This window comes from Pseudorca crassidens, chromosome 16 (assembly GCF_039906515.1).
Source record: "Pseudorca crassidens isolate mPseCra1 chromosome 16, mPseCra1.hap1, whole genome shotgun sequence".
NCBI classification, from domain to species: Eukaryota; Metazoa; Chordata; class Mammalia; order Artiodactyla; family Delphinidae; genus Pseudorca; species Pseudorca crassidens.
This window is the reverse complement of record NC_090311.1, coordinates 32,110,099-32,123,878: the sequence shown is the minus strand read 5'-3', so window position 1 is coordinate 32,123,878 and position 13,780 is coordinate 32,110,099. Positions and strand designations below refer to the sequence as shown.

The following is a 13,780-nucleotide window of genomic DNA, read 5'->3' as shown; positions in this document are numbered from 1 at the left end:
AATGAGGTCAAGCTGCAGGGCCCAGTCTTCCGGCCAAGTGAGTTTAGGTCCTCACCACAATAGTCAACATATAGGCACAGCACAGCTTCTACAAATGAAAATCAATACCTCTGTTTAGTTTGTGGATCTGCTTAAACATGGTCTTGTACCAGTCTTTTGATCTCTCGGTGTTCTGGAGAAAAAGAGGAAAATAAAATGGAAATCTCAGCACGTTTCGGAACTTCCATGATTACGAAAGCAAAATGCAAAGTGACAACAGTCAAAACTCATGTAATTCTGTACATCACTGTGATCTCACATTGAAATCTTTTCTTTTTTAAATGCAAAACTGTTGAGAAAGAACCGACAAACCAAGGGATTCAGACCTGAATCTGCGAGGTAATATTTGGTCAAAAGGATGCAGGTTTTGAAACCAGTGGACAAGGATCCACTTGAAATGTGTCCATTCTTAGGTAATTTTTAGAGAGAACCTCTCTCCATATATAGATGACTACACTGAAGTAAAGCCTCCTAGAAATGTAAGAAACAAGGAACATATGCTTATCACCCATTTCAGGTTACTCTGTAGAAGTATCTAAGCCACCTGCATAGGGCTAGATTTAGAATGTATACATTAAAACGTAACCCATTATAGCATCCAATGCCAGAGAGTTTCCATCCTAACCACAAGCTGGGTTGTTTTTTAAGATAAAAATAAAACAAGGAAGGAGACAGGTGGTTAGATCAGATACTTCCACTCCCACCTTATAGATGAGAAAATATGATACAGAAAGTCAATGGTCACAGAGCAGGAGAGCAGGTGAGAGGGAGGGCTGCCCAACAGGATGGTTAGCGGGAAGGGTCTGCTCTGTCACCCACGGGTTGTGCAATCCTGGGCAAGTAATCCCGCCTGAGTCCCTGTTTCCGCATCTATAAAGTGGGAATGATATTAATACCTACCCTGTACGGTGAATCATGTTTGAATGAGATAATGCATTAGCAAACGAACACTGCGATCATTATTAGTAATAATTCTTTCTACTACTACTTATTATTATTGGAATACTTATTATTCCTTAGGACAACAATTCTTTTGAGGCTTAGCCCACTGCTGTTTCTATCAGCCTCCCCCAAAGGGACACAAAAACCTGTCCTTTGCTCAATGGAAATCACAGAGAAACACATCACAGCCAGTGTTCTGGTTCTGGCACATGGAGAGAGATGGGGTTCACCCCAATCCAGGTGCAAATGTGGGGCTTCTCTGGGATCCCAGGGCCTGCAGGAGGCTGGCGGGCCTGCACAGCGGGGAGGGCTACGCCAGGGCTGTCACGAGACCCACCCTGTTCTGAGGCCTTGCAGGCTGAATCCACCCTGTGTGTCCCTGAGAGTCTCCCACTCTCCCTGGATGACGGGCTATCTCCCATCCAAGGGAACTTCTTCCTGAACGCATGGTGGCAGGGACCCTGAGCCTCGCACTCTTCCCAGGGTTCTCTAACCCTGGACTACAGCACAATAACAAAGGAGACTGGGAAACACAGCTCACGACCTTCTCCTCTTGAACACACACATGCCTGAAGCCTCTCAGAAGCTCTGCCACAGAGAAAGCAATCTGCCTTTGTTCCACCCAGCTTTCCCCCACATTCATCTGACCATGAAACCCTTTCCTCATGGGTTTAGAAACAGCTAACGTATGCTTTGGGAAAAGTTGTCACCCAGCTCTTGGAGGTTCTGCAGGCCTCAGTGGGCTTAGAGAGAAGACAGTGCTGAGGACCCTCCTTTTGAGGTCTCTGCCACCCACAGACGGGGTTCACATGGACCCAGGGGTGGACACCTGTCACTGGCTTAGGACAAAGCCTAAGAAGGACCTGTAGGTCCGCACTCGTACCCGGAGTGGGATGCCCACACCATCCATGGAAACATCGCTCAGGTCCTGAGTGCTCTTTGCCACCCGCCTGCTGTCATCCTTCACCTTCTTCTCAGCAGCCCTGCCAGGGGAGGTGGGTTTTTCCTGAGTTGGTGCTGAGTCCTGCTCTCCCACTCTTCTTTCCGAGACAGGATCTGGAAAAGAAAAGCAATCATTAGCTGAAGCTCTTCTGGTGGCTCCAAAGCAAATTCCCCACAAACAATCCAGCTAGGGTAGAGTGTGTCTGCCAGTTCTCAGTTGGAAGTTGTGCCTAGAGCAGGGGTCAGCAAACCATGGCCCAGCCCCCGGTTTCTGTAAATAAAGTTTTATTAGAACACAGCCATGCTCTTCGCTTACATATTATTTACTGCTGCTTTGGAGCTACAATGACAGAGCTGAGTAGCTGTGACAGAAACCTTATGGCCTGCAAAGCCTAACATATTTACCATCTGGCCCTTTTTTTTGGTTTAGTATTTGTTTTTTATTTATTGGATGAAAGATTAGATTCTGTAGTGTTTTACAATTTTCAAAAGTTTCACACACATGATTTCATATAATCCCATAATAACCTTTTGTCCTCCTACCCTTACTTTGCCCCTCTCCCCTTCTTCTTACCCCACTGGTAACCACTAGTTTATTCTCTATACCAGAGTCTGTTTTTTTGTTTTATTCACTAGTTTGTTGTATTTTTTAGATTACACATATAAGTGATACCATGGCAGTATCTGTCTTTCTCTGACTTATTTCACCAAGCATAATGCCCTCCAAGTCCATCCATGTTGCTGCAAATGGCAAAATTTCATTTTTATGGCTGAGTTATATTCCATTGTGTACATACCACATCTTCTTTATCCATTCATCTGTTGATGGACACTTAGGTTGCTTCCATACCTTGGCAACTGTAAATAATGCTGCTATGAACATTGGGGTGCATGTATCTTTTCAAATTAGTGGTTTTGTTTTTTTCAGATATATACCCAGGAGCGGAATTGCTGGGTCACATGGTAGCTCTATTTGAGGGTTTGTTTTTTTTTTTTGAGAAACCTCCATACTGTTTTCCGCCCATTAGGCCCTTTTAAAAAATGTGTGGACAGTGTGGTAAGTGCCCTATAGATGTCTGTACTTGGTGCTCCAGACATCCAGGTAGTTCTGACTTTTCTAGGAATTCAGGGAGCAGGTAAACCACACGAGGGTGGCCAGACACTACTTGAAAGTTCTTGTTTCCCCTTGAGGAAGTCACTTAACTTTTCTGTGCCTCTGTTTTCTCATCCAGAAATGGGGATAACACTTCAACTGGCCAGCTCACAGCAATGTTGTGAGGACCTAATAAAATAGCTTACGCCAAGTGCTCAGAAAACGGTAAACTGCTAAATGCACATTAGAGTTTATTTAATTTCATGCAGGATTGGAAGCTACAGAGAGCTAATAAACATACCACGTGTGGCCTATAGATTATAAAATTACTTAGTGTGTTCTGTTATTCCAAGGCATGTCATTTATTTATAGGAGGCATTTACAAAGCACCTGCCAGGTGCTATGCGTTCACATGTGCTGTGGACATGGGGGTGAACCATTCCCAGCCTGGCCTTCAAGGAACTGACGGTCTAGTGGGCAGAAAGAGGAGAGCCAGCAATGAGAATGGAGGCAACCAGTGCTGACAGAGGAGTCCACATCCCACTCCGCTGAGGAACTGGGTTCAGGCACCACCTCTCAGAAGGGTCAGCCAGACAAAGAGGAAGTGAAGGGTGCTCCTGGCGGAGGGAATGGCATAAGCAAATGCCAGGGGCCTCTGGACTACTCTGAGCTTATTATGGGCCAGGCAGTGTGCTAAGCTCTTCACGTACATTACCGCAGCTCATCCTCCCAGTAACTCTATGAGGAAGAAACTATCATCATCCCTCCATTTTTTAAAAAAAGAAACAAGTAAAATTAATTTTTATTTTATTTACTCTATCTAAAATATCATTTCAACATGTAATCAGTATAAGCAGTTACTAGTGAGGTGTTATACACTCTTTATCTTGTACCAAGCACTGCATGTGAGCGTGTGTATTATACCTACAGCACCTCTTGATTTGCATTAGCCACATTTTAAGTGCTCCATGGCCACACGGGGCTGGCTAGTGGCTACCATACTGGACAGAACAGCAGTAGAGTAAGAATGCCCATCTAACCATTTATTAGTGCTGTGGTTTGCATTGAGCTTTTCAGAGTATCAGTTACTGGTCCATTAAGTCATCCCTCCATTTTTAAAAGACAGGCAAGGGGAACAAAGCACAGAAAAGTTAAAGTAGCCTGCCTGAGGTCACACAGCAGCGTGTGGCCAAGCCAGGATTTGGCCTAGTGTCCACCTGACTCCAGCGGTCCTCGCTGAACCACATCCTGTCTGGCCTCCCTCCAAGGTGGGACCAAGGTTTCGAGCCTGGGAGCCTGGCCTGATCCAAACAGAGAAGTCAGGAAAGGGAACTGGGCTGGGGAAGGCAGGGAGAGAAGGCTGTCTGCACTTAGGGTAACTTTGAGGGGACAGCGAGACACTCAAGTAGAAGTGCCCTGGAGACCCTGAAGAAACGTGAGAGTGAAGCCCAGGGAGAGGCCCCGGGAGAGGGCGATTCTGGAGCCATCAGCACAAAAGTGATGGCTGAAGGCAAGGAGATGGAAGAGGTCAGTGGAGGAGATGACAGCAGAGTCAAGGGCCGAAGTCATGCACGAAGGAATGTCACAGTTACAGGCTGAAAAGCAGGAAAAAAAAAGGGTTCCCAGAAGCTTGCAGCTGTTGCTGGAGGGATAGGAGATGAACCGGAGAGGAACAAGTGAGGTGTCACTGAAACCAGAGAAGACAGAGTTCCAAGAAGTGGGATGGTAACGCGTCAGAGGAAAAAACAGAAAAACGAAAAAAAGAAATTGAAGCAGAGGAAGCGGCATTACCTTAGGCAAAAAAAGAGTCACAGGATCTCTCTGAGCGAGAAAATTTCAGGAGGGGAGTGAGGGCAGATGCCAGATTTCAGGGGCAGGAAGCGGGCAGTTAAGTAGGGAGGAGGTCAGCACGGGAGGAAGGAGCATGTCAGATGGTCACCAGAGAGGCCAAAAGACTGGGGGGCAAAAAGGGTTACACCGGGGAGTCTAATGTCCTACCAGTGGAGCCCATGAGGTGAGACGGCAGGGGATGAAGGTGTGCCCTGGCTATTAGTACGTGTCCGGGAAGGATCTGTTCATTGACTGAAGGAGAGGTTCTCATCTCTGAGAAAAGGAAACGTTCCGAGTGCTGGCTGCAGGACTAAACATTCCATGTTCCAGGGTACGTGGAAAGCGGTGCTGAGGTCAGAGATGTCTGTGCGCGGGAGCTGGGGAAACACTGCCGCCAGCGAGCCCAGGTTTACGACTTTCACAGACTGCTCCATGGAGTGGCTCTGCCCGGGTTTCAAACAAACTACTGAAATGAATACTCATTCTGCGACCGCAGAACAATTTCTAAACATTCTGTGCAAGACTCAGCTTCGTGAGTGCTTCAGAAAACCCCATCACCGTAAGCTGTTGTTTTTTCTTAAAGACAGGGATTTTCCTTAATTAAAATGATTTCACACTGCTCTGATTTAATTTTTAATACAATTGTTAAAGGTTACGCTCCATTTACAGTTATTACAAAATACTGGCTATATTCCCCGCGTTGTATGATATACCCTTGTAGCCCATCTTACACCCAATAGGTTGTACTTCCCACCCCCTCACACCACTGGAAACCACTAGTGTGTTCTCTACATCTGTGAGCCTACTTCTTTTTTGTTTTATTCACTGGTTTGTTGTATCTCTGGTCTCACCACCATAAGCTCTACAAGATTAAGACCAGACTGGTTTTACGGGATGAGTTCTCAGGCTCCCACAAAATTCCAACAGGAGGCCAAGGATTTGGCAGGAAGCTCGGGAGCGTGGGGGAATGTTGAGTTACCAGAGTCCCCCCTTAACATGGCTGTGCTGAACACTCCCCACCCGACTGGAAAGGCCTTGCCTCAGTGTGATCAAGTTGCAGCAGGTGAGGCTGATTTCAAGCTGTCTCACCGAGTGCTTAGAGATGCTTGTCCTCACACTCTACTGCCATCTCTTCAGAGGCAGATCACAGATATGCCAACCTCAGCGTTTCCAGACCTAGAGTAATTCTTAAGAAATTGTTAGGGCAGGTGGCTCTAGCAGCCATCACTTAACTGCAAAACTCAGGCTGACAGTCCATGGATTTGTTCCCAAGCTGCCAGAGTCCTTGTGATCTACGAAAATTAGCCCTGAACTCTTTTACTTCAGAAGCCTATGATCATGTGATTTGTAACTGAGTGGGTTTCAACACACAGAGGGCTGAACTGCAGCCTCTAAAGAAGAAGTGTTTCTTTATATAGTGGAAACCCAAGGTGACACTTCATTGTACCATGCAGGTGATGGGGCCACCCTGTGACATCCAATGGGTTACGATGAAGCCTTGCTGCTATTTCTCACTAGGCAAATACATGACACCCTGGAGCATTTCCTTCGAGTTTTATACTGTGCTTTCAAAGGAAGGTCCTGGAAAGGGCCACTCAATAAAGGATGCTGCTGACAACCTGGACAGGGCATCTGTGTCTGTGGGAGGTGGGAAAGCATCCCTAGTCTTCACATCCAAAGCTTTGTGACTGAGGATCACAGCGCTGCTTAAACTTCCCTCGGGGAAGGGAGGGGTGGCCTCTCCGTACCCTATGCCAGCCCCTCTGTCCCAGCCCTTGTTTTCCTGTCTTTCCACCCAGGGGACGGGAGCTTCGTGAGGCCAAATCCCATGCGGGTCTCATTCTTGGAGGAATCTCATTAAGCATGAAGCCCCACAGAGGTTTAATAAAAAAATCGGTTAGTGGGAGGGAGGCTGGTGGTCCTTCCAAGTCCCATCACCACTGGGGTGGGGGGAAAAGCCTTACTTTCTTTTACTCCAGAGCACAGACTAGAGCACCAGCCCCACCAGCCTTCTCTCCTTCAGGAGCTCCTGAACAAAATGGTGCTCTTCCTTTTTAAACAAAACTGCTTTTAGTGAGCACCTACTTTACATCCCGCTCTATCAAATACCCTTAGTAGATCTGCACCAAAAGTGGAGGATGGAAGCGCTGGGCTTATTTTAAAGCGGAGGAAGTGGCCTGAGCCTGCCAGCATGATAGAGAAGCCCCGACATACACACAGCACCTTCCAGTGTGCAAAGCACCCTCCTCCCTCTTCCCATCACAAATGATACCTACAACGCCTCTTTGAGGCAGGGGCAAGGATTACACGCCTATTTCCCATATGAGGAAACTGGCTCAGTGAGGTGAAGTCACTTATGCAGGGACAAACAGCTACTATAAGAGGGAAGAACCAGGACCAAACTCTGGGTCCCCTAACTTGTGTTGAGGTGCCTTTTCAAGCTCCCCAAAGCAGGAAGGCACCCACAGGAGCTCCTTTTCAGAGCCGCCCTGTTCTCAGCAATCTGGGCTGGGGCCAGGGAATGAAGTGGGCTGGAGTGCAGCAGCTCCAGGAGGGGCAGCAAAGGGCACCTTGAACTCAGCCACGGCCTCTCCTGGTCCTGCGGCCAAGTCCTGGATAAAGTGGAGAGGGTGTGAGAACCCCATGTCCTCCCCACCAGGCTCTCCACGAATCACAAGGACAGCAGCGGGATGAAGGAACACAGAACTCATGGAGTAGCTGCTCAGAAAAATGGTGGCTTTTGCTATCCACCAGATCAGGGGTCCTCAACCCCAGAGATCACGAGTACCGACAAATCCATGTGTTTGCATGCATGTGGCTTTTTCTAGAGAATGAATCTACTGCCTTGCTTAGATTCTCCAAATGAGTCCATGACCAAAACAAGGTTACAAGCCACGATGTCACACCATTAGCTGCTTGAGGGCAGCACAGTTCCCTGCAACAGCCCCAGAGCCTGGCTTGGTCCTTACACAAAGTAGGCACTCAATAAAATGACAAGTGAGCCAGCGGAGGCACCTACTGGCAACAGTAGCTCATTTCTATCAAGGACTTGAGTGCCAGTACTCAGTGCTAAGATGTTGACAAGCAGAACCCAGGAGGCGCTACTGCTTTCCCTATCTGGCAGATAAAAACTGATCTGTAGTTTAGATCATCAGTAACCTGCCTTAGGTCTCACCATCAGTAGATGGGAGAACCAGGATTATGGCTCCAGAAAGCCGGAAGGAAATAGCCAAACATTCCCATTCCTGGGTTCCCTCCCCACCCCAAGCTTGTCCCAATCCTGTGCACTTTGTCAGGCAGTGAGCCCTGATATCTGATTATATTTGCAGTCACTCCCCACCACTGTCGGCTCTTGATGAAACCTGCTATTCCAGTGCAGTCAGTACAGAGGGAAGCATCGGCATCGCCGGGGAGCTCGTTAGAAATTCAACTTCTGGGACTTCCCTGGTGGTCCAGTGGTTAAGAATCTGCCTTCCAATGCAGGGGACGTGGTTTCGATCCCTGGTCAGGGAACTAAGATCCCACATGCCGTGGGGCAACTAAGCCCGTGCACCACTACTGAGCCTGCACACCACAAATAGAGAACCCTGGAGTCCACGTGCTGCAACGAAGATGCTTCATGCCGCCACTAAGACCCAACGCAGCCAAATAAATAAATAAATATTAAAAAAAAGAAAAAAGAAATGCAACTTCTCGCCTATACCCATGAAATCCGAAACTCTGGAGGTGTGGCCCGGGAATCTGGGCTTTGGCCAGCTCTCCAGGAGGGTCTGATGCCAGCTCAAGTTCAACAAGCTGTGCTCCCCAACCCTCTTCCAGGCACTGCTGGTCTGGAGGCTCTCCCCTTGGTCCATCATCCCAGGGTCATCTATTGGCATTTGGGTTTGCCACCCAAAAAGGAGAGAACTGATCCCCATTTCCCAACCCCAGATTGTCACACCCTAGAAGAGACACAGAAGCAATAGGAAGGTGGCTTCTTCAATGATGCTGGCCAGGAGCACTCCATCCAAAGCATAGCTCCTTGTCCTTTTTATTCAGAATAGCCAGTTCTTACCGATCAAGGCACTTGTCACTGTCCCACTGGACATGTTTACTAGTTTGCACCACTAGTGTGCCCCCACCAGCCTTCAAGTTCCAGGGAGGCAGGAACCATGCCTGTTTTGATCATCCTTGCAGCCAGCAATAAGCAGTTCCCAACACATCAGAGAAGCTCGCAAGACTTCAATGACTGAACACATCAGGTGGTGGACAGAAGACGGCTTTAGCAGGAACACGTGTTAGTATGTAAATAAATATTTCTCACCTACCTGAAAGGCTACTGAGTCGTTTCTGCTGTTCTGTGATAAAAAACAAAAAAAAAACACAGTGTAAGTGAGATTTACACAGACACGGTAAGACCAAGAAGTCCCGGCATAACTCGTTAGGATCCCCAAACCTGTGTCCTTACTGTCCTCTGGGCTTAGATGCTAAAATGCTGTGTGGTCCAGCTGCATACAGGGATATTAATGTGGCTTCATCATCTGGGTGTGGTGTCTCCTGTCCCTCTCCCCCTAGATTCGTGCCAGGATTCAGGGAACAATCACTGTTTTATGGTTGTTTACCTCTTAAAGTGATCTGATCACTGAAGGAGGCCCTCAACTCCCCTGGTCTCAAGGGAGCAGGACCTTATACACCCCAGTCTTGGTACCTTTTGAGGGAATGTAATCATAACCATGGCAGCTACCATCTGAGAGCTTGTGAAATGCCAGATATTGTTTTAAGAGCTTTCACGTGTGTGAACGCTTTTAATCTTCACAGTAACTCTAGCAGGTAGGTCAGCACTGGCTGAGAGACCTCACATAAGGGGCACAAACTACCCAAGATGACACTGAAAATCAGAGCTGCGCCTAGAACCTGGGTCCCCCAGGTTTCTTTCCAACTCTTATCACCAGGTCCCACTGGTTCCTTAACAGTGAGAGGTCCATTGGTTTCCCACCCTCCTGGGAAGTCTCGCGGTGGGGAGGCCAGCATCTCCTTTGGAGAGTTCTGTGCGTATGTGCTTTGGGATAAGCACAGACATGACCTTTACCTTCTACAGCTGCTAAATATAAAGCAGCCACATGTATAAAAATAGAACACTTGTCAGCCCAAGGGTGCTGTCATCGTCCCCCTTGGCAGCATCCCCACCCTCCCTCCAGAACCAGCGTGGCGAGAAGTAAACAGAGCAGCAGGGGAGCTCGCAGCTGGTGGAAGCTGCCCTGTGTACGTCGGGCACGTGGGCAAGGTTCACACTAGCTGTACCACAGAAGCCCAGCAGAGCCCTAGGCTCAGCTCTGCCAGCAACTTGCCAGATGGCACTGACCAACCACTTAACGTCTCAGCCTCAGTTTCCTTGTCTGTTAAATCAAAGTGCTCACTGGATCTATGGTAACCAAACGCTAGTCTCCAAGCTGGAAGCAAGGCCTTCCCTAGCAATCAAAAGCAAATTTATTCAGTTGAAAAGATTATGTGGTATCGCACTTCTGAGGTGTGGAATAGCCTTTCCTTCATAGAAAGAGATGCATGCAGTGTAGATCACAGTGGTTGTTTTTCAAGAGTGTTATTTAGCAAAAGTTAGAAATTAGCAACCCCAGGCTAGTCCCCAGGCCGTTTCACGTGACCATGAGATCTAGAAGTCTGGGACCGCGGGGAACTCCTGTCCTTCATGTGGTCCATGGACTTGCCCTGCAAGCGTGCTGAGAAATGCAGAGCTTCTCCCCCATGCCTCCCCGCCAGACCTCCTGAATGTGACTCCCACCCAGCATGCTATGCACACTGGAGACCAAGAACCACCCGTGCACTCTCAGTCCTGAGAGTTTTCCAGTTTAAATCCTCCTCCCCAGACTGATCATAAGCCATCTGCCCTCAAACACATGTGGGACGGAAAGCTCCAGAGAGAGGGGCAAGGGCTATGTTTACACAACTGTGAGAGCCAGGCCAGAGGCGCAGTGCCCCTCCGTTTGTTTGCAGTAGGGGGGCCTGAATTGGGGAGACAGGGTTATTGTCGCACTATGCCCTGGGGCAGCCTAGGCGGGAACAACGGGAACCTTTTTTACGATGACTAAACTAGAATTCTAGAAGTGGAGCAGAGTTATCGCTCCCTCAGGAGACTTCGCAATAGTTAAATTGTTTTCACGGGTACGTTTTGTGAGGCAAAGCAGGGCTGTCAGGCTGGGTAAATTCCAAAGCGAAGCCAAAAATGCCTGACCTAAAGTGAGTTGATGATTAGTGATCCAAAGTCAGTTGCACTGGGCGTTTCCGTGCTCCTCAACTCTTCCCGCCTCCTTAAGGAGCGTAGGGGAAGCTACCTTTTAATTCCAAACGGCAAAGTACTTGAACCCTTTCCTGAGGGACGTGTGATTCAGGCTGCACGATTCTGATGTTTAAGCCCAAAGGCAGGACTTGGACAAAAGAGAAAGGCAAGAACCAAAGGCATCTGAGCAAATAAGACTCCATTTGTTCAGGGAAGAAGCAAGAAGGAAGCACAGGCACTTCTGTGCCCAAAAACGTCTCACTAGGTGCCACCAGAAGTAGCTGGCATTACACTTGGCATTTCCCAAAAACCAAGCGGCCTTGGGAGTAAACTGCCCTTCCTTCTGGGAACTAACTTGCTTCTTTTTGAGTGGGTTTTTTAAAAAGATGAGTCATAAAGAAGTTCATAGAGAACCAGCATTTCACTCTGTCCTGCATTATGGGCACTTTCTGGGCAGAGAAGGCTACTGCCAGCAAGGGGGATGGCACTGCTGAAAGGAAAACGGGCTCTTACGTAGCTTAGTGTAGGGGGTGGGGCCCTTCTATCTTTTGAAGAACATAGATTCATGGGTGAAAATTAATATGGGAACCACACAGCATGAAAAAAAACAAAATTACTAAAATAACTATGATTTGAGTGGGATGGCTGTGAGAGAAAATGTTTCATTCATCTGCTTTTCAAGTTTGGGGCAGGAAATAGAAAACTCCATTTAATACGGAAAACAATTAAAAATAGACTCCAGTCCCATTCTCATCCAAGTCAATACAGAGAGGGAGGGGAGGGGAGGAAAAGTATGAAGTAGGCGAGCAGGGAGTCAAGAAAAGGAAGATTTGGTACCGAGCTCTGAGCTCTAAATAAAATAATTAAACCTCCACCGTTCTTTGAAATTCAGACTCAAGAGCCCTTTCTACACTAGGAAACTGCTTGAAGACTTTACGTTTCACATCGCAAAGGACTTTTGTGAAGGGGACGTTTATTCCTCTATGGAATTTCAAAAAGGAAAACTTGGGACTTAGAATCATCTTCTGGGATTTTAAAGCAGAAGGGTCAACATATATCATTACTACCTCAACGCGCTCCGTTTCCCCTATAACACCCCTTCAGAGAAAGGGAAGAACCAACCAGCAGCAGTCAGAGAAACTCTAGAAAACAAACATGAACACCCTCAGCTGTGGCTGCTGAGCCTGAGCGTCCGGAGCCTGTGCTCCGCAACGGGAGAGGCCACAATAGTGAGAGGCCCGCGTACCGGGGGCCACATAGGGCAAGGGGCAAAAAGCCACACCAACGTCAAGTCCCCAGAGGGGGCCACTGAGGGAAAGCCCAGTGCAGTGACTTCTGGAGAGAATGAAGGCCATGAGTCACTAAGAAAAAGTTCAAAAGCCTCTGTTTCAGAGATACAAAAACATGTTTTCTATTCTAGAAAATGTCCCATCCAGTAGGTTTTCCTTTCTTTTTTTTTGAATTTTGGTGCTCAAAAGTTTACTTTCTAGAAAATTCATGTCACAGAACTACAGGATTTAGGACAGTAATTAAAAGAGGTATTACTGCACCTGGATTTTCCTAGCAGGGCCCTGACGAGAACTCTCATGACGGTAATTAAGGGGCAGATGTTTTCCTTTCTGTCTTTTCTTTCTTTTTGGAGCTCCCATCTGAAGAAAACTGAATACCCTGGCTGTGGGACACACGTCACCTACTTACTTATTCAGACACCTGACCTCATGCCCAGACAGGGGCCTCTGTCTGCTGCTGTGATCTACTTTGTGGGTCGTGGGAGTGAGTAAACTGGGGCAGATGGCCTCGGGGAAGGATGGGATTTGTAGAAGATGCTGTGGAATGGCAGAATCCTTGCCCCAGATGTCACAGTGCAGCTATGGCTGATTCCAGCCAGCTGGAGGCGGGGTGCTCCTTGCAGATCCCTTACCTCGATTATGTTGCAAGAGCACAATAGTAGGATTGACAATTGTCGTGGAGGGGTAGGCAGATGATGGCTTGCTAACTGGTGCAAAGGTCTGGGAATCAGTTCCAACGTGCGATGAAGAAAGTTCATTTAGTAGAGGACTTGAGTCCTGAAAAGAAAACAAACGTTGTCACTCACTGCAACTACGTGAAACCGAGAGGTACCACTTTTTAAAAAGAAGAGAATTAAAAAAAAAAAAAAAAGAAGAAGAAGAGAATTAAAGCTTTACAAGGACCTTAATTATAAAAAGAAATGTAACCAGTGAGACATATTAATTCCAGTTAGATAAGTTTAATCTGGAATGTTTATTCTCTTTGTTGGGATTAGTAAAGGGAGAGAAGGAAGGTGACTGTTACTCGAAGTCTCAGCAACGTCATTCATTATTTTCATCTGGTCATAACTGTGGCTCAATCCGGTTACTGAAAAAGCAAATTCGAAGAAGCATAACATGCAAAACTCATGCAATCCCCAATGCAATCTGAGAACAAAAGGTGGTTTAATTGGGGAAAATCAGGAAAGTTTAGTACTTGTTTAGAGCAACACGAGACATTGTGAGGACGAGAAGCCATTGACGTAAGAAGAGGGAAGAGTTAAGCACTGGAACTCTTGGAAAGCTACTCTTACCTACACCACTGAACGACCCTACTAGCACGCACTTCTGAGATCTGGACATTATCTTGTCGTACTGTGACATTTTCTCACTCTA

At 47.3% G+C, this 13,780-nt stretch overlaps 1 protein-coding gene across 49 annotated transcripts in view; it reads right to left on the bottom strand.

Moving 5' to 3' along the window:
• The window catches only part of SORBS1 (sorbin and SH3 domain containing 1), a 240,748-nt gene that overhangs the window by 76,597 nt on the left and 150,371 nt on the right, over window positions 1–13,780 (bottom strand). For all 49 annotated transcript variants that reach the window (XM_067709891.1, XM_067709907.1, XM_067709912.1 and 46 more), the window contains 4 exons: window positions 13,039–13,183; window positions 9,154–9,183; window positions 1,865–2,037; window positions 109–172 (listed from right to left, as the gene is read on the bottom strand). In XM_067709891.1, the coding sequence (XP_067565992.1) occupies window positions 109–172; window positions 1,865–2,037; window positions 9,154–9,183; window positions 13,039–13,183 (412 nt within the window). The remainder of the gene's footprint in view (window positions 1–108; window positions 173–1,864; window positions 2,038–9,153; window positions 9,184–13,038; window positions 13,184–13,780) is intronic.